At 32.8% G+C, this 20910-nt stretch overlaps 4 protein-coding genes across 4 annotated transcripts; 1 reads left to right on the top strand and 3 right to left on the bottom strand.

Moving 5' to 3' along the window:
- Positions 1 to 891: 891 nt before the first annotated feature.
- On the bottom strand, positions 892 to 4552 carry LOC116774402 (ras-related protein Rab-30-like). Its single transcript, XM_032667127.2, has 4 exons — positions 4382 to 4552; positions 4011 to 4194; positions 3550 to 3701; positions 892 to 3028 (listed from the first exon to the last, which is right to left on the bottom strand). The coding sequence occupies exons 1-4, from the start codon at positions 4550 to 4552 to the stop codon at positions 2933 to 2935; spliced, it is 603 nt and encodes a 200-aa protein (XP_032523018.1). The 3' UTR covers positions 892 to 2932.
- Positions 4553 to 4901: 349 nt separating this feature from the next.
- Positions 4902 to 7486, top strand: LOC116774468 (uncharacterized). Its single transcript, XM_032667206.2, has one exon. It carries the CDS (start codon positions 5221 to 5223, stop codon positions 6235 to 6237), a length of 1017 nt encoding a protein of 338 aa, XP_032523097.2. The 5' UTR covers positions 4902 to 5220; the 3' UTR covers positions 6238 to 7486.
- Positions 6635 to 7227, bottom strand: LOC116774323 (probable RNA-binding protein EIF1AD). The gene is made up of 2 exons (XM_032667023.2): positions 7092 to 7227; positions 6635 to 6997 (listed from the first exon to the last, which is right to left on the bottom strand). The coding sequence occupies exons 1-2, from the start codon at positions 7212 to 7214 to the stop codon at positions 6659 to 6661; spliced, it is 462 nt and encodes a 153-aa protein (XP_032522914.1). The 5' UTR covers positions 7215 to 7227; the 3' UTR covers positions 6635 to 6658.
- A 122-nt stretch (positions 7487 to 7608) lies between the features above and the next one.
- LOC116774504 (DNA polymerase subunit gamma-1, mitochondrial) lies at positions 7609 to 20696 on the bottom strand. The gene is made up of 18 exons (XM_061524815.1): positions 20348 to 20696; positions 19901 to 20096; positions 19527 to 19681; positions 18205 to 18404; positions 17233 to 17381; positions 16419 to 16632; positions 15661 to 16175; positions 15064 to 15282; positions 14696 to 14801; positions 13941 to 14071; positions 13573 to 13739; positions 12846 to 12969; positions 12240 to 12417; positions 11649 to 11821; positions 10115 to 10250; positions 9284 to 9449; positions 8791 to 8907; positions 7609 to 7840 (listed from the first exon to the last, which is right to left on the bottom strand). The coding sequence occupies exons 1-18, from the start codon at positions 20608 to 20610 to the stop codon at positions 7624 to 7626; spliced, it is 3426 nt and encodes a 1141-aa protein (XP_061380799.1). The 5' UTR covers positions 20611 to 20696; the 3' UTR covers positions 7609 to 7623.
- Between the last annotated feature and the right edge of the window lie 214 nt (positions 20697 to 20910).

Raw genomic sequence — 20910 nt, forward strand, 5'->3', positions numbered from 1 at the left:
TACTTATTCACCATAATATTAAGGTTACCTTTACTGCAGTCAAACCATCCACCAAATGTCACTGGGTAATAACAAGCCATTACAGCTTACACGCTATTAATAATAAAGGTGTCAAAAGTTTTGAATTTGCCTAGCTTTTCTAAGGAATTAGTTTAAATGGAGTTGAAATACTTAAAACAGGTGCATAGTTGAACAAATGACTCTGGTTTCATTTCAGTTGCTTCGAGTTATGACTCTTAAGACTTAGGTAAAGAATATATTGTCCCATTTTCATCACAGATACAGGATATAATATTATATATTTTACCACTCCTATAATAATAACTTTCAGCTGGCATTGTAAAAGTAACAGGAATTTAACTCTTATCTATATTTGAAATGTCGGAGTTAACTTATATCTCCCTAAAGTGTTTCTTAAAGTGGATAAACGGCAAATTGCTGGGGAATTGGACCAATTTTATAAGCTTAAGAAAGAAATTTTGCAAATTCTGACTGATTTTTTAGTAATTGTCTTAAAATAATTAAATACCAATTCAAATCAATATGTATTACACAAATGACATATATTTCTTCATGAAGTACCAAAATGGTGTTTAAGATAAACTGAATTAAGAAAAATAAACAAACTAAGTGCAACACTTTTAATGTAATTAAAGAAAAAACCACAATTGAATTCATTTGCAATCATTATAGCATTTTTACAAACAATCCAAGTGAATGCCTGTTTAGATTACAATTTGTATGAAAATTTTAAATTTATTTTTCAAACTAAAAATTCTTTGATAGAAAATATATTTTGTAGCAAGAATGAATCCTTATTGTTCCTACACCTAAGGGTTTCTCATTGCTCACACATAAAATCTTAAAATATTTTTAAATCAAACACAATAATAAAACTGATAAATTTAATTGCGAGTATTACAATTATCAGATTTTCTTTGGTGACTTTACAACATGTTGAGATTAAACAGCTATATAAATTCAGATCTAAATATTGTACATTGTTTGCATTATTATGAGATATTAAGAAAAATTGTATTTCAAGAAGGAGTAGTCACCCTAAAATTCTATTCAAGTCACAAGGATAGTTTATAACATTAAATTGCATTAATTTAAATCCCAGTTACAATTACGAGTTAAATTTTAAAGCAACATTTAGTTTAAAAGCAATTTTATTAATAAGAAAAAACAAGAACATTGCACATTCAAACAACATAACAATTAACAAAATTTACAACCATTTAAAATGTATAATGCATAAACAAACAGCAAAGTGCACAGAATATGAATACATTATAATAATAGACACCCGACGATTGCATAAAGTTTTATATAATAATACTCTTAAAAAAATACAGCATAATAAATATCAACCTCGTACCTTTTATAATAATAAAATTAAAAATAAAACATATTTGAAATAGGAATGGATTTTAAAAAATTTCAGGTTTTCTTTTACTTCTATTTTTTTATATGAATGTACACTAAAATATGTAAAGAAATATAAAAATGGAATTATTTTTAGTAGAATATAAATTCTTTTTTTGTTACATACTTTCAATTATTATCGTCCAATCCCTACATAACATGTAAGGTGGTTTATATACAATAAAAAAATATCATTTTAAGGTCTGTCCACACATGAAAACTTGTTTAGTCACAGCCACAAACAAAAGGCTACATGGTTAATGTGCAACTTGAATTCATATTATAATGTATATAAAAAAAACCTGTTCCGTGTATAATTTAACAAATTAAAAATAATAATTACCTCTAAAAAAAATTATGTCCCAAAACTATATTTTTAAATTATTAAATAAATAATTTTATTAGTCAAGAGCGGCGTATTAATTCTAACAAAATCGTGATTACTTTATATTTATACGATTTTTTAACCATAAATCATAGACTATAGTAAAAAAAAAATCAAATATTTTCTCTAACCGTTTATTTTATTAAATACCCTTATGAACTTTTCTCAATGAATTTATCATTATTTAGCATTGTCAACTTTATCATTGACAATTATAAGTAAAGGATAAGGTTATAATTTAACACATTTTTTACTTTTAACGCTTTCGTTGTGAACTCGATAACTTTAACAGGTCTCATTTATGATCTCCATACATATATTGCATACACAGTGCGCCTTGTAAGTTGTAGTTTTGCGTTAACCTAATTCCGGTCAGCACGGCGGTATATTAACTGTTCTCTATTCGGCTATACGATTATGCAATATCAGTGATTGTGAAAAACGTTTGTACTGAGACTGCTATATGCACGACCAAGGATGTATGTCGTGTACCTAAACACGAAGTGTGTCCTACTATTTATAACGTAACTTTGCACATGACAGTATCGACATAGGTATATCAACGAAAAACTGATAACTATGCATCCAATTTTATGTAAATAAATACGTTTCGTTAGATCGTTATGTGGCAAATCAATGGTATATTAACTTTCGAAATTGTACCTTTGTAATAAAAATTATAAGGTTTTCATTTAAACAGTGCAAAAATAATTTTAGATAAGCATGTTATTTTTTTAAATTTATATAAGACGTATCTATATTGTTAATACTATGGATAGCTATTTCTATGAAAATTAAGTGCAAATAGATATAATTGTTATCAGTAACAAGCAGGGAATTTTTAAATAGGGTACATCTGTCTTAGTGACATTAAATTAAATGTTTCAGTGTGATACAAAAGATCACCCTTATTCTCTTCTTTTGTGGAATGTTTAAAAAAAAAATTTTACAAAATGTATTACTTTTGATACCTTAGTAAAAAAAAATATTATTAAATGTAACAAAAAATAAAATAAAAAATAGACGGAATGAAATCACAACATTCAAAAGTATAAAAATAAAAAAAAATTGCGTTTACATAAAACCCAACCCTCTGTGATGTAATAAGCGATAAGTTCTTCATGAGCGGAGACAACAAGAACTGTCACTGGAAGTCTTACCATTAATGGGACCTAGACTGCCGTCATATTTGGGTAGCTCCTTACATTTTGCTTGCTGAAATACAAATAAATTTGTGTTACAATGTAGTTATACATTGCTTATACATATATATATTAATCCTTCCATGCAAAAATATTATTTTCATGAACTAATACATTTTAAAAACATAATACATATTAGTTAAATAGGACTACCTAACTAATCATATTTATAAAATGGATTTAAATGTTAGGAAATCAAATATAAAAGGTTTCCAACATTAATAAGTAATATGGTTATAGATGTTTATTCAAATTAAATTATTTATATCATGTTATAAGCAAAATTTTGTCTGTTATGTTCAAAAACTTGTTATGTTATATTATAAATGTTATGGTAATGACAAAGATAAATGTTTTAATATTGTTGTATTAAATTAGCCCATATAAAATATAATTATGCCAAAATAATTACTATTGTAGTTTTAAAATAAATATATATATATTTTCAATGAATGATAGTCTTAAACAAAACTAATGGTGTTTAATCTCATCATATAAATCTCAAGAAATTCAAAATGTTAAGCATAATCTCACCTCCATTAATTCAACAGCAATTTCCATAAACAATCTTTCAACATTTTCAGCTTCTTTGGCGGATGTTTCCAAAAAATACATCCCATGTCTCTGTGCAAAGTCTTCGCCTATATGACGAGGTATTTCCCTATCTTCCCTATCAGTCTTATTACCTGAAATTTATATTTGCATTCTTTATTCTAGATCATTAAATCCATGAAAGGATACCATACCTTTTAAAGCAATTAAAAATATTAATTACACTGGAGAGTAGAATAATCATTTTGCAATTCTAATATGTAAATACAAATGTCAAATATAATCAATGACAACCCAAAAAGGTAGAAAATTTCAATTCAAACAATATGGTAAAGTTATATATATTTTTGTGACATCACATAAGTATTTAGAATGGTATTGTATTTATGGCAATTTTTATCACTTTGATACAAACTATTGTAAGAAAGTAATTGTTATCTCACCAACTAATATTCTGAGAACCTTATTGTTGGCATACTCTTCTATTTCTCGAAGCCAATCTGGAAGACAGTCAAATGTGGGCTGGCAAGATATGTCATATACCAATATAAGTGCGTGGGCTGATCGGTAGTAACTCTGTGTTATAGATCTGAACCTCTCCTGTCCCGCTGTATCCCATATCTGAAGCTATAATTTATAATTATTTATAAGTGATTATTCACTTTAGTATAATATATTTATGTATATAATAAGTAACATCGTGGCTAAATTAATAGTTAAAAGGTGGTTTTTATTACAGGTCGACAAGTAAATGTATTTCATCACCGAAATTAAATTCGCCCATACATATTTTGAACTGACGTAAGACCTTTACCTTAACTTTCTCTCCATCCACTTCGACAGTTTTAATCATAAAATCTACGCCTATAGTAGCACCTTGACCTGGTGGAAACAGGCCCTGAGTAAATCTCCTCACTAAACAAGTTTTACCAACACCCGCGTTGCCCACTAAAACTACTTTAAAAAGAAACTTATAATCCTCCATTATTATTTATCACCAAATAACATTAGTTGAAACTGGCTGAAAGAAATTGCAATAAATTATCTTCCCCGTTCACTGTTCCGCTTTAATGAATTGACAGTCATTACATTACGATATGATGCTGATATTCTATCAATGCGATTAAAATTAAATTAAATAGGCATTTTTGATAAGACTTTTAGATTTCACACATATCGGACTATCAGGCTCTTTCCAAAACAAAGCAGTCGAAACAATAATGGGAGAAAAAATATCGACTCCAAAGAGTCCACCAATCCTGACACATTTACAACGGTCGATAAATATTGTATATTTCATAAGACAAAATTTATTAATAAATTGTAAAATATATATTTGACATGATAAACCTATTTACTTTTAAAAGATATTTAAATTGGAGTTATATTCGATTTATGATTTAAATGCTGAATTTTAACTCAAAAGGCACTCTTCGTAAATGCACGGCGAAAAGCGAATTCTCAAAATATGACAACAGAAGAATGATTGATTAAATTATTGTATATTGTTATGTCAGTGTAAATATCTAAACGAAGAATACAGTACAGCCCGTACAAGTGTTAATATGAACTAATTTGAATTTTAAATCTCAACATTATTGTTCCCTTATCCAAATTCTCAAATTTTTAATAGAATATTTTGTGGACTTCATAATGTCTTTATACCAGGATATAGATTACAAAACTTCTGAAATGGGGCAAACCAAAATTCATAAAGTAAAATGGATTATACCTCATATTAACGAACTCCTTCAAAGCAACTGTCAAAAAGAATTGCTTTCGGACATCTATGAAAATACTTTAAGAGATAATGATTCAATGTTTCATTTAAAAATAAAACTTTTGGGTAGAGAAAATGATATTATTGAAATCTATTATATATATCCCAAAACCATTTTTCTCAAAACAGCGCTGAGGTCAAATTTGAATCCATTCCATGACCAGTTGATGGTGGAAAATGAATATGTCACAATCGAAGCTAATTCATGGCAATACTTATTTACACTATTCAAACGTGACATAAATACATCCCAGGGAAGGCAAACATTCCTTCAAAGCAATGGAAGCTTATCACTTCAATTTGAATTCAATGTGAGAACTGATTTCAAAGTTGCTCATGAAAATCAATCACTCGCAGACCTAAGCTGTAACTTTGAGAGTTTGCTACACAATGAATCATTTTCCGATGTCATCATGAAATCCAACGATGGTTACGAATATAAAGTTCACAAAGCAATATTGGCTTCCCGAAGTGAAGTTCTCAAAGGAAATTTTCTACATAACACTTTGGAATGTCAAACCAATATTTTAGAATCCCCATTTGAATCGGCAACACTTTCCCAAGTGATAATGTTCATATATAGTGGAAAAATTGCTAGAATTGATGAAATACCAGAGACTCTTTTAGTTGCGGCCAATTATTATCAGTTAAAGGGATTAAAAACGTTAAGCGAAGAAGCTCTTCATAGGAAACTGACAGTAGGTAATGTTATAGAGACATTAAAATTAGCCGACATGCATTCAGCAGAAATGTTAAAGAAGAAATGTTTAGAGTTCATTAAAGATGGTCAAGCTAAACTTATATTAAAAACAGAAGGCTGGGCCAAAGAGGAATCCGTGGAACTTATAAAATTAATATACGAATATGTTATCGATGATGAAAAATATTGATATATGTATAAATTTAAATTGTTTCACAATAATATAATATTTTCTTTGTTAAATGTGATCTCACAAAAATGTTAAAAATTTATTTTTATTACTTTTTAAGTATGTCTGTTTATAAATATAGATGTTTAAGAAATTTCATACATTTAAAGTATGTTTATAGAAGTTTAGCAATATTTTATGTATACTATCACATCAGATATATATTAAAAATAATGTTTATTCCTTTAATAATTCACAATATGCAGAAAACTAGGCTTGTGAAAAGTTAATTTGTTATTTATAAATTTAGTTAATACTGGTAATCTGATTTTGTGTTAAATAATTTCTATTTATTTAGCTTTTAAGAGGTTAAGGATGGTTGTTTTCTTGTTATAGAATGGTTTACATTAAACAAATATTGAGTCACATTGAGATAAAATATTTATTTATCATCACTTTGACTGTCACTGTCACTAGAGTCACTGCTGTCTATATCACTGGAATAACTTTTCATATGAGCTCTGTTTGTGTTTACAAATAAGTCATCATCATTTTCCTTGAGCTCTTCCTTTTTGTTATCATCAAATTCCTTAGGCCACACATTATTTTCCTTGTAATATTTTATAGAGCCCTTATTCATTATTTTAACTATTTCCGCTTTCACTTTATCCCCTTCCTCGATTGGTTCCACTAGAATGTAATCGCCTCGTTTTACCCAAATGTTTTTTCGAAATTTTCCCGGCATAGATACCAAGTATTCCTCTCCAGTAGGCGTTTGTATCTGTAAAAGTATGAGTAAATAAAGTCCCCGCTAATTTATTTACAATTTTAAAGCAAAACTTTCAAAAGAAGCGTGAAATGTTATGCTTTATTACCTCATGAAGATTATTTCCTCTACTTTTCAAAACTTTAACTATACTTTGATTTTCTTTAGGCAACTCATAGTCGTCCCATAATGTTTCGTTCATCACATGTTTCCTCTTTGTTACTTTCGACATTTTCACTGTTTTATTTTTAAAAACATTTATTTAAACTGATCATAATAACGTGAATTTATAACCTTCATCTTGAGTATTGACATTGACATCCAGACATTTTGACACAACATGATTTGGATTACAGGTATTTTACGTGCAATGAATGAAAACTTAACATAAGGCCAAAATTGAATGAAATTTAGGAATTGCTATCTGCAATGAATTAGAACGAATATAATATAAATATATGTTGTTGTTGTTAATGAAATATATACGTTTTATTTGAGAAAGAAGTCTAATTTGTATATTTTTTTTTGTGTGACATGATTCTCGAATGAAGTTGTTAATCGAAAAATACCATAAGAATTTTCAAGAAGGGAATAATACGAACTCAATAAATTGAACAAAACAAGGATAGGTTTAATAATTTTTATTTCGTTTCTTTGGTACAAAATCTGTTACAATCGGTTTTTTCTAAGACATCATATATCGTCAATGACTCTCCATTAGGTATACCATAGCCTTTTTCCAGTCCATGAGGGTTTGAAGGGGTCACACAGTTCATATTGGCTTCCTTTCTTAAAACTCGATCGACTTCCACAGATGAGAAGAAAGCTACTGACATCGGTAGATCGTGTATCCCAACCCTGCAATTATATTTGAAAAAAATACTTCCTATATTCCGTAGACGTTTGGAGTGTACGCAACATCACAGACTAAAAATAAAATACAATTTTATATTCTATATATTATTTTTGAATCGTATAAATAAAAATATTGTTTCAAAATGTTATATGAAATGTTTTTTTATTAATTCATTTCAGAGTACCGGATATCATTTATCCATTATATCTAAAATTATTAATATATTTTGAATAGTTAATTGCAGAATTTTACGTCTAGTATATAATATGTATATTTTATATTGTATGATATATAAATTTAAGATAGGTTACAAGTTCGCTGAAAAATTCGTAGGTAAGCATAGATTTCAATAGCAATACAACGAATACCGAGATTATAAAATTTTTCAACACCCTTTTTATAGTACAATTTGACTTGTCTCACAACAGACTTCTTGTTTATAAAGACAAGCCATTGCTTCGATAATAGTTTTTTCGTCAAAAAGCAATGCTTCAAATAAAACTAACGGTTTCGGATATTACTACGCGTTACTTATTATTTTACAACTATATACATAAACCCGTCGTTTGGGTTACTTTACAGCAACCGTGATCACGGGCAGCCGAGATGAGAATGCCTGTCAGTTGGTCTTGTTATTCATAGGTGAAAAGTAATAAAAATTGCGTAGTAAGGGCCGAAAACCTTAGTTTAATTCAAACGAATACACGAGGAAATCTTCCATATCATTAAGCATACCCTTATTAACACTAAATTATATTTAATCAATTTGACAAAAATTGCTTTTCTGAAAATTTTTTTAAAGGTTACGTCGGACTAATCATAAGTATTTAATACTAAGGCGCCACCTACATGTCAGCCTGCAAACTTTTCATCCCACCCTTAATATATTATGTATTACTAATATTTTGAATGAGTTATTTGCTACAACACGAAAACATTAAACAAGTTATACCTCTGTGAACAGAAAGCTCTAGTGAGAAGGTTTGTTATTTGTAATGCCAAGGCTGCCTCGTATTTATGTTCCTCGGGAACTAAGTATCTGACCTCGTCGTGGAAACTGAGACAAAATCTGAAATAGGAAATATTGTATAAAACACAACAAACAACAAACAATTAAGTTATACAAATTTTAATATCACCGAGAACATTTATACCATTCCATAATAATAAGTAATTTATCGTTCACCCTCGCAGCGTCAGACACTAAAGATCTAAACGAAGACCATAAAGTTTAAGTCTTAACATTTGTTTGTTAACATTGTCTTCTTCTTGTTTCTTAATATATTTTTTATGACAACAATTAATCACGTTTTTGCGTCCAGCGACGAAGATTTATACCGATTTTAAAGTATTTTTTGCGTATCATCTAATTGATGGGATCACCACTAAATGTTTCTTTGGTACATCTGCTTAACGTGCAACATGTCAGCGTGGGTAGACTGTACCTGGCTGATGGCTGCAGATGTGTCATGCTAACCAGCATGAGATGTAGGAAGTCGGCCGCAGCGCTCTGGACCACCCAGTTCAGTTTAGTGCCGCCTCCGTTATGTGCAGCCTCCAAAGAACGAGACAGACGCCCCTCGAGGAAACTTGTACGAGGACACGATGACTCTACAGATAGAATCAATTTTCTGATCTTTTTTTATTCATACTAAAATTTAAGCAATTTAAAACTCTCGGGACGTCGTTTGATGCTAAGGAAACGTATTGGAGACTTATGGACTCTATGACGTAAGTAGCTATGACCGTAACAGGAACGTGTCAGGCGACAACACGACATGCCCACGAGAGCGTATCAATTACGTTCTGAAGCCTTTATTGACGTTATATCCGAGCGGTCAATGATGTGACATTTGTATTAATGTTGGCCTGATCCGAGCAATAGCTTTTAGAGATTAATACGATACGATGGCTATTGGAAATTGACAATTATAGCCGATGATAGCTCACCGTCTCGTCTCCACCTCGTATCGCTGTGATAACGTCGCGTGTCATGCATGGAGCGCATCGTCACCAACAAAACATTTTCGCCGACGTGACGGATCGGTGTAATGGGCATGGTCTCAGACTCTTCAATACAAATGTTTTTTGCCGGACACGTTCCTGTCACGGCCACAGTTACATACGCCGTAGGAGCCAGTGCTTTATTTTAAAATACTTTATAACCAAACTAAATTTACTGAATTCATTTACGAATATTTATTTGTAACATACATATCTCTAGATACAGTCCCGACGAAGTCGCGCGCGAAGCATTACAGCTATCCTTACAATACCTGCTATTTCCTCTAGTTTGTTGAACATGTGCGACTCTGTTCCCCCCTCCCACCGAGGTCGCTCGAACATCTCATCTGTAGTTCGGCCGCTCAGTTTAGCGAGACGCATCGCTTGGTACGAAGTCATCTCTACAGTCTGGGGACGGTACGCCTAATGAGAGACTGGTAACTCATGAGCTATAAATTATTCAATTCGAGCAATGATAACGTAAAAGGTTTCGTATAGTTAATGGAACCCATAACCCATGTTAAAACACAGCTTCAAACAAAAGGAAATATATAATTTAACAATGTGTCATTCCAAATACTATAATTATAATAATGTTAAACTTAATGACATCTAAAACTTCCGCGAGTATTCATTCAGTCTCGGCAGACAATCGCGTCTCGTCTGCCCGTGATCAAAGTTGCCGCAAAGCAAACGAATCGTCGGGAGTATGTAGTTTATAAAATTATAAAATACGCGTAGTTATCCGACAAATATTAGTTCATTTAAATGTTAAACTTGATGTTGTCAGCTTCCTATTTTGATTTTTTTGCCTCAAGATACGTAAAGAACAAATAAAGAAGAATAAGTATGTGGTAGTGGACCATTGACTAGTTAGCAAATAAAATATATTTAGAGAAGTACATACGTAATGAGTATAGGGAATAATGGCTCATGTTCGTGGAATTCTTTGAGTACCGAAACAAGTAGAAAGTTAGGAAGGGATACTGTTATAAAAAATTACGTTTCTAGGCTTAGATTGCTCGGCCTAAAAAGCCCAAGGCCAATGGCGGAGGAGGAGCGGTTCCCGCCCCGCCTGCCATGAAATTGGATGCCTAGCTCGTGGGCGGCGATCGGGGGATTGCCACTCACATCAAGAGGGCCCGAGAAGCAAGCTCCCCAATGTCCGGGGAGCTCTCGGAGAGGCAAGCGGCGGAACGTCACCAAGCCGCCGCACTGGGCAGAGCCAAGCCCGGACGAAGCCGCGAGAGGTAAGCGCTGTGGGGTCGTGGTAGTTAACAGTTCCCACGTCCCCCGCCGATAACGCAGAAAGAGAACATCGGGGGGTATTAGGGAGTAAGAATACCACATGCCCCAGTCGCGTCCCCTCACGCGGCCGGAAGTCTTACGAAGATTTCCCCCCGTCAACAAAAAAAAAAAGGCTTAGATTGCTGTTCTTGAGATTTTTCGCGAGTACTATAAAATGGGGATTGTGAAAGTCGACTGTAAGTTTATGTCCAGCAAAGTTTAGCAATTTCTATTATATTTACCAAGATCGATTTACACGAACCGGCAAATTTTCCATATTTTTGGGCTCTAATCTTTATTATTTGATTACAATAACAGATGCCAGTATGACCATGGCTGTCCACATAAAGAAAGCACTAGTCTGAACTAAGAATTCCGGTTTGTGTGCTGTGGCACATGTTAGGACTCTCTCTAAGCGCTATCCAAACCCATTTCTACTTCAGTACACCACACAGCCATGTACTATATTGGTGACAAATTTCTAAATCAACACAAAAACCTGGTAGACTTCCTCTATACCTGATCTCCTGACTCCTCGTCCATGAAACCCTCCATAAATTTTTCCTTCAGCCTGTAAACCCTTTTTCCTTTGGTTGTAGTAAACATTTTGGCGGCTTTGCTCTTCGCCTCAGATATCGTCATAGTCGGGTTGAACTGTTTCAGCAATCTCTCAGCGAAATTCTGCCCGGCACCTGGTTTAAAGCGATAGGATGAGCTATACCTAACAAGTTTGTTTAGAAAAAGTTTGACATTTATTTATAAGTAAATAGTTGGACGACATAGGACGTGATGAAAGAACGCTTTAATGCTCCATCATCAAGCGATCAGACACATGAAGAGTCTCCATACTTGCGTCGCGGACTTTGATCCTTGACCTTGAACCTTAACATCCGCGCGAAGTGATACTCCATCTACCTTTTCGTGAAAACAGTAAAGCATTGAACTGGTCACTAAAATCTTATTTTCTTTCAAATTATTACTGTCATAGAAGGTTATTATTACTCCCACCACTTAGGCATTAATTTCCACATAATTAATGTTTAATGTCAGTCGAGCACTATTTATGCTAATATAAAATATAATAACATAGTGATAGTGGTAGTCACATACCATATATCCTGGCGTAATTGATGACTTTAGCGTGATCCCTTCTCACTCCGGCAGCGACTGCTGTCAGTGAGTGTAGGTCGGTGTTAGTCCGTTTGTCCCCCGCTAGCACCGCCCACCCGAACGCGCTCCCCCCACACATCAACGAACTGTCACCCAATAGAGCGGCTATCCACAACTCCTGGTGACGGATAACAACAATCACACGCGAATTGTGAAACACTCGGAAAAACTATTACGACTAAACTATAATCCTGAGAATTATTTAAATGACTGATTATAATGAGCAGACGGTCTACTTGATGGAAGGTAGTCACCGTCGCCCATGGACATCTGCAGCATAAGGGATGTTGCAGATGCGTTATCGACCTTGATTATTGGAGAGGGACAGGAAAGAGTAGGAAAAGGGAGAGGGCAATCGTCTCTCTTAACCATCAAACAAAACAAAATCAACGGCTACCTCACGCTGATCTTCTGTGAGAAGGTGGTACTTCCACGGGCGAGCCAGCCCACGTTATAGCTGTAGTGACTAGACCAAAGCTAGGCTCTACCACCTATAAATTACTTATGACGCAGGCTCTATGTAGAGCTAGGTGTGTGTTCTTTTACCTGAGAGTCCACATCAGCACCAACGAAGCGGTACCCTGGAGGAGCGGTGACCATAGACCGTAGTTCGGAGCCCACGCGGTCGCTCTGAGCATTACTAGCGGTCATCCAAGTTGGTTCCGACGCGCTACAAATAAAGAAACATCAATATTATCTATAAATTACAAAGGAACATCTATCACAGGTACATGTTTCATTGTATTGTATTTTCCTAAACAAAATACAAGATTATAGATAAAGAAACATAATTAAAATATTTGGAAATGATACTACAAAAGATTTACGATACGAGGACGTTGTAATAATGTATCAAGAGTAGTTTTTGTGGCATCAATCGGAAACCTCTAACTGTGGTAGCGTTGTAATACAACTCAATTAAAAAAATATATTCCCAGAAACAAGATCAGACATGACTTTTTTTAAAAATAATATTTGATACAATTACACTACTACCTTATTAAGTTTACACAAAACCAAAAACAATTTTAAAGTATTAACTTTCAACTATCCCGATTTAAGCTCATCGTGAAATGACAACTGAATATACCATGAACGAAAGATTTAAACACACTCCGAAAATCTACAATCAATTAATCTATCCCGCCAACGCGCGTTACGAACGGTAAAGAGTCCTGATCTCCTAACAACTGCTTATATGTGGATCTCCCCTCTCCTACCCTCTTACATTACATATATTTACATGTTATAAATCACACACACACACACTCACCGTCTAGTGAGCGTGCCGCACACAACCACGAGCGGCAAGATGGCGGCCAGTCCACGACCTCGGAGGTGCTGAGGGAGCGCCGGGTCCGGCAGACACACGGCCTGCTGCCCGCACACACGCTCGCGGTTGTTACGCCAGTACGACATCATGCGCCCGAACGACAACACCTGACAACACACGTGTATTACTATTGTGTGTGTGTGTGTGTGTGTGTGTTTGTGTGTGTGTGTGTGTTTGTGTGTGTGTGTGTGTGTGTGTGTGTTGGTGTGTATGTGTGTGTGAGTACATATTATGTCGAATATTCGCAGTGTCCTTTGTCATACGAAATCTTAAAATTAATCAGTATTTAATATAACCTCCCAACTAACCTTCTCAGCCTCGTTCCCTTGAGCAGAGAGTACGTTCTGACTGAACATGTTTAGGAAATCCCTCGCCAGCGGATTCCCTACTTTATATTTCGGACCATCTTTGTGAGGGAGACGCAGGAAATGACAGCAACCTGATGAGGAGAATTCATATGCCATGTATAGAACCCTGCCTTAACAGAATTGTATGTGACAAATCACTGGATATAGTAACCAACTGGTAGTGACATCTATGCTGTATTAACTGTACAAACAAACAACTGTCATGGGATCAGCGAGCAGGACCTTCGGAATTCCACAATAATTTATAAAACATATCACACTCCGATGAGTGAACTGCAGTACTGAAGATTTTCACCAAAATCCGTTAAGTAATTTTTATATAGAAAGTCTATAAACGTCTGTACATGTCAAACTTTCGCATTTAAAATATATGTAGCATATGAGATAGTCCTCGTCATTGATGAAATAAATTTAAAACAACGATGTTTTTACATGGAGACACAGATAACATATTAAAAAAAAATTAATATAGCTTTTAGAACTTCCTACCTAAATCAATAGACAAAAATAGAATATCATATATATACCAATAATTTTTTATTGCATTTATTATTATTTAGTTAATTAAAATTATCATATTATATTTCATTAAAAAAAAACAGGTTTTGATGTTATCTATCTTGTACTGATATATTTTATATTAGTATAAGATAGATTAACTTCACATTATTCATATAATTATTCTTATAACGAACCCTGTATCTGTACTCCACACCAAACCCCGAGTCCATGGTATTGATTGGCCACTGCCTGTTCTTCCTTCTTCTTACGAGCATAATACGCCCTCCTGCTTAAATCTTCCTGAAATATATATACATATATACATACTGATAGAGTCCGAACCTTATTAAAAACATAAATACTCTGCCTGCACCGAAGAAAATTAATTTATTCACAAAATTATACAAACTGTATATTAATTCCTTATTTTTAATAACATTATAAACTAGCAATAGCGAAATATAGAATATGTATAATCAAATACTCCAATCCTTAAGATTGCTATTAAAAATCGCTGATTGTACTTAATTAAGTTGGAAAATACTATAATTTTTTAATTCACCTCCACATTCTTAGGCAGCATATGTAGTTCGCTCTCAACGTAATCAGCTTTAGAGGTCATTAATGGACAAATTTCCAGAATCTTCTCCAACGGCACGAGAGGTTCCTTGGCGTCTTCAGCTATATGTCTACTGTATGGAACTAGAAATCCCCAACCTTCGGACTGCAGGTGATGTAGAGGATAGCCTTCCCATGAGAGACGCAGGAGCTTTGGAGTTATCTGTATAATATATTTGATGTCATTATACAGCTTATTTTATACAGATTATATTCTCGTAAAACAGTCTGTTAATCATTATTTTTTTTTGCAATTTTAAATTTAAACAACTAATAATAATCTAAGCCTAATGTAAGTAGTCTTCCAAATGTATTGTATAGTAATCATATATAAGTCGGTACTTATCGGTATAAGTATAAATACCATGTTATATATATATATACTATCAAGAGTTTTGCGTCAAAATTGTCCAAGTCTGATTAAACTTAAATTAGAATTACTGTAGTTTATCGTAAGCGGTTTGTAACCATCATAAACGATGATATTCATTCTTATAGTGTACATTTCCGCATCTTAAGTGTATACACAGAATGGGCATACCTGCATACTGGTAGTAATGTTATTAGCGCCGGCCCTCCAGTCGGGGTCCTTTCCTGGTTTAGTGCACAATTTCTTATACCACGCTGGATATCCGGCCAAAAAAGGTCTCTTTACAGGCAATAAATCACCCAAATCATATAAATACTTAAACTTTTTGTTCAAATTTTCAAAATCGTGTGTAACTTTCTCGTTGGTCTTAAGACTATCAACATATTCGTCACTTAATAATTCAAATTTAGAACTAATTCTATTTACATCTTTACTGGCTGGTTTTTTTGACTCTATAGTTTCTTTTTTCTTGGTCGCATTTTTTTTTAATTTTAGTTTCTGTACCGACCAGTCCTGATCCCACATCCATGGATCCTCCTTGTAACCTTCGTTCTCCATCATTCGACACGCTTCATCCGCTTTAGATGAGAGTATCTGTTGGGATTCCAATTTCAAATCCTCAAAAACTGTATCGGCTGAATCTATGTACTGTGACCAATTCGAATTGACAGGAAGATAAGCAGAACCTGGGATATATAACAATTGAAACTTGTCAATAAATATATACAATAATAGAAATTATTTTTCACAATTTAATATGCTAAGCACACCTCTGAACTTTTTTTAAATTTTAAGTATCATTTAGAAGAAGAACGTATATATGTATATATATGTATATATATATATATATATATAACTAATATATATATATATATATATTAGTTACATTATGAATATTACATATTATAACATACAAAATATTTTTTTACCCAATTCTAACATTCCCGCGAATGTGACAGGATGCGGAAATCTTTCTAGGAACAAGGGTAATAGCGCTCCGAGTACGTTGTGGGTAGCGATGACGTCACCGGCACAGTACTTCATGAGGTCTTGGAAGTTGTTCTGGACATCCTCTAGGCAGCCCTCTACGAATACATCTCGAGTCTGCTTGTCTATGGCCACACCGCAGTATAATCTATGCACCTGGAATATTATATTTTTTTTGTACGTATGTTTATTGCAGCATTAAAAATATTGTAGAGATTCTATATCTTAAAATATTATATAAAAAATAAATTAAAGATACAATGTTTTCGGATGTATATGTATGTATAAAAATTTCATAGTAGTAAAAAAATTATTGGATTGGCTCTAAAAGGTATCAGAAATCACACAAACGAACCATTAGAACTTAGTGAAACTAAATTTTCATTTTCAATAAATAATTTACTTAATGAGAATATTTTTTTTTCTGGCTTCCAATATTCCGTAATAGATAGTCATGGTATGAGGTCGAAATTAACAAATATTTTGTCCAAGTTAATAATACACACAACCATTAACGATATTGCAACAATATATAGAAAAAGGTAACAAAAATAAATAAGTGAAACTTAATATAATAAAGCCACAATTTTATGAGTGAAATTATTTCATCATAGCTAATAAACCTATCTGAAATCTATTATTTGTTTTAAATATCACCAAAAGAGATTTTATCAAAATCTAAAAAAATAAACACACCATGTATAAACGTGTATACCAAAAAGTTTGATTATAAATGAATATATATAATTAATTTACATCAGAGAGTCCATTGAGGGAGCTGACTTCTCTCCATTCGTCATCATGAGGATGAGGTTCTTTGTTTTTGTCTTTGAGAACTGTTCGCTGATAGCTGGTTACTCCTGACACACATATGTGCATTGACATTGTGTCCATGAAACGTACACCTGGAAAAAAATATGTATATATATATGTATGTATAATATATAAGTATGTCACAACAATTCATATGTAGTACAAACAAGAAGTAGAACATTTCAATGGTTGGATTATTATTCTTAAAAATATATGAGACAATCCTACTTTCATTTTACTTTAACAGTAATTACTTCTCAATACTATTTGTATATTAAAAAAATTTAAAATTTTCGAATGATCACATTTGTCTGCAAATCATTGGCAAGATTTGTTTCAGGTGTTTAGACAGAAATTAAAAAGAAATTGTTAATATAATACTAAAGTTGGTATTGTGTGTATACAGCGCCTAAAAATTAGTAACTTTAAGAAAAAATTCTTATAATAAGGGAAATTCAAATATGGAAACAAAAAATCCCCTCGGATTAACTACGCGTGATTTATTTTATAAAAAATCCCCTCGTTTAAAATGTCCATAAAAGTGTTTTCGGCGAAGATTTTTTTTATAGCTATATAAATCTGATTACATGTCAATTATAGAGATTTATTTTTAGGCATTTGTCATTAATACTGAGTATGTGTTACATACATTTCTTGTCCCATAAAGTTAAATGTGCAAGTACATTTTAAATAGCATTATTTCTTTTTTTGTATTGTATTGTCAGATCTATCTTAGGATATTTATATCGTTTGCGTTAGAAACAAGTTGACGTGAATACAGACTATTGTGATTGTCATTGTAAGACTTAGTTTTATTGACATGTGTTTACTTATTCTGTCATGCAGTCTATCTATGCATTGTTTTAGTCCATCACTTAAGTGAAGACTATAAAAATGCATACATTTATTACTTACCAGTCTTGTTCAACCAATATTGTTCTTTAATTTTGGACCTGTCATATGATACATTGTGACCAACCACTATCCTCGGTCTGGTTATATCACCTACTGGTTCAAAACCATCGGTTTCTAAAGGTATCAGGTCTTCGTACCTCACAGAGTTGTGATGTTCATGTTTGTTATCATTTGCCAGAGGTTCACTGACCCAGCCATACCTGCGAACACAGTACATGATGAACTCATTATTGGTCGCCAGCATTGCCAAAATTGTATCTCAATGCGTTCCAAATGACTCTCCCAGATTAGAGTAATTTAATAAGACGGGGTAAAGGTACCGAAAAAACTTACTATATCCGTGGGAAGGCAGTTGGAACTGCTAATCTGCTGCTATCTTTCGGTAGCCAGAGCGCAAAGGGAAATAACCACAAACGAGCGTTCAATAGGCTTTGTGAGAGAAGGCACTAGGGCTATAAAATCAAACGTCAAGCCATTGTGATAATAGAGCTTACGTTTCTTGGGAAACCAACATCCCCAAAGACTATGCCATCATTGTCAATAAATATTACGAGTTCACTAACGAACTCACTCGAAACAGGTTCGTCGTGGATTTGTATGCGGTAGAGGAGTTTGGACGGTGGAGGTTAGCGTTTAATGCTCGTAAGATAGGGGCCCCTTAAACCTAAACCTGGGTCGCAAGTCCCAGGCGCTGTTGAAGCTCCTCTCCCTGCAACGTAATGGACCCGGCACCCGCACGGTGAATCCATTGAATGCTAAGAGGTTTCGTCTCTTATAGAATCATATATATGAAGCAGATTATATACTATTGAAATTTACATATTGGTATTTAGCATACACATATATACATATTTATAAATTGCGATTTATATATGCGACCTCATGTTACATATATCTTTTCAAATACAATATTTTAAAAATTCAATTCACATATTAAAAAAACACCTAAATTGTCTTGTAACTTTGTTACCAGTCCTGTTTATTTGATTTTCTCAATATAAAAGTAGCATCTATCCATTTTCTAATGACAGTCTCGTCAAATCTATGCAATACTTCAATAAACAGAAAAACAGACAAGTAGACAGCAAATGTTAATATGGTGATTGGGATCTTTTTTATGTTGATAACTATTTAATAAGCAATTGACAAAAAAATTACAATTAAAAAACTAATGCATGGAAAATTCAAATCTAAAATATGTAAAACAAACACTCACATAAAAAATCATAATTTCTGAGAGTAATTCTAATTCTAATTTCAATCATAATTTCTAAGGGAACAATACTATTGTAGATATTTCTTAGAATACATATAGAATATACCAAGCTTCAGAAGACACAGCACAGGCCAGTGTCGGTCTTTTCCCAGCAGTCATCAGAACTTCCACATCAAGTATCAAAGCATCATCTTGAGGACAGGCTACAGGTTCAGAGCCTTGATCAGTATACTTTGTCCAACCTTGTTTTTTGAGCCATTTCTGAATTTAAAATCATAGCAAATGATAGATTACTACAATAATCTATAATTTTGTTTTACACAAAAATCAACCAACGAAAAAGGTTTATATTCTCTTGTATACTATTCTTTTTCTTATAAACATTTCCTGTTTCCTGACTATTTTTTTTTTATCATATTTCAATGAGTAATAAAAGAAGTAAATATATTAAAACTAAAATTTAAGCTATGAAATTGATACCTTTGGTAATTTAGGTAAGTTGTTTGTTGATAGTTTTTGTAACAGGGTTCTGTATGGGGCACACTGTGTCTCTCCAATATTAAAAAAATGTTCCTCAATATCCTTTCCTTGTAACTTTGGTAATTTAAGTTGTACATCTGGTAAGTATGTACTCGTTTTGATATCTATGCCATGCTTTTCTAAATGGTTTAGGCAACTGCAAACATTATTTACTTAAAATAATTATTTGCCATTTACAAAACGACTATTATAAATAAGGAGGCAAATAGGGTATAAGCTTTACATCATTTTATTTTGCTAGTATTTATAGAATAAAAATAGTATAACATAACTTAAGAATATTCTTGAAAGTGAGAAATAGTTGATATAAGCTCATGTAACACTATAGTTTTGAGAAATTTAAAAACAACTATCAATTTACACAATCAAAAAAAATTATAAAACTACCTTTTAATCAAACCAGCATCTAAAGTGGGTTGCGGAGTCCGAAAGAGCTGGTCGTAAATATTTTTTGATATCATTTGTATATTCACATCATTGACTCTGAATTCTTTAGGATCATTTTCAGGATGAATTTCGACAGGTGTTTCGAGGTTATCAATATCTTTTTCAGGTTTATTCTGTCTTATTATCACGGATTCACTTGATGGCAATATATCATTGCTGTAACCCCGACGATAAATGTGGCACAGTTTTTTAATGTTCCTCATATTTCTTACGGTGCATTAGATAACTGTTAAATAAGTGCAACTGATGTTTGGTACCTAATGAGTAATGATCCCGCGAATTAGTTTGAAAATTTGTAAACAAATAATTACAGACATTGACAGATGTCATGAAACTTGTGTAGTACTGAATATCTACATAAAAAAATCATAGCAAGGGTAAACATAATGAGCTCTAAGACTTTCGCGAGATTTATTCATTTAAATGAAGCTAATATATTTCATATATACTGCCTGCCCGTGATCACTGTTGCTGAAAAGTAACCGAAACGTCGGGATTATGTA

The sequence above is a fragment of the Danaus plexippus genome, chromosome 26 (assembly GCF_018135715.1).
Source record: "Danaus plexippus chromosome 26, MEX_DaPlex, whole genome shotgun sequence".
NCBI classification, from domain to species: domain Eukaryota; kingdom Metazoa; phylum Arthropoda; class Insecta; order Lepidoptera; family Nymphalidae; genus Danaus; species Danaus plexippus.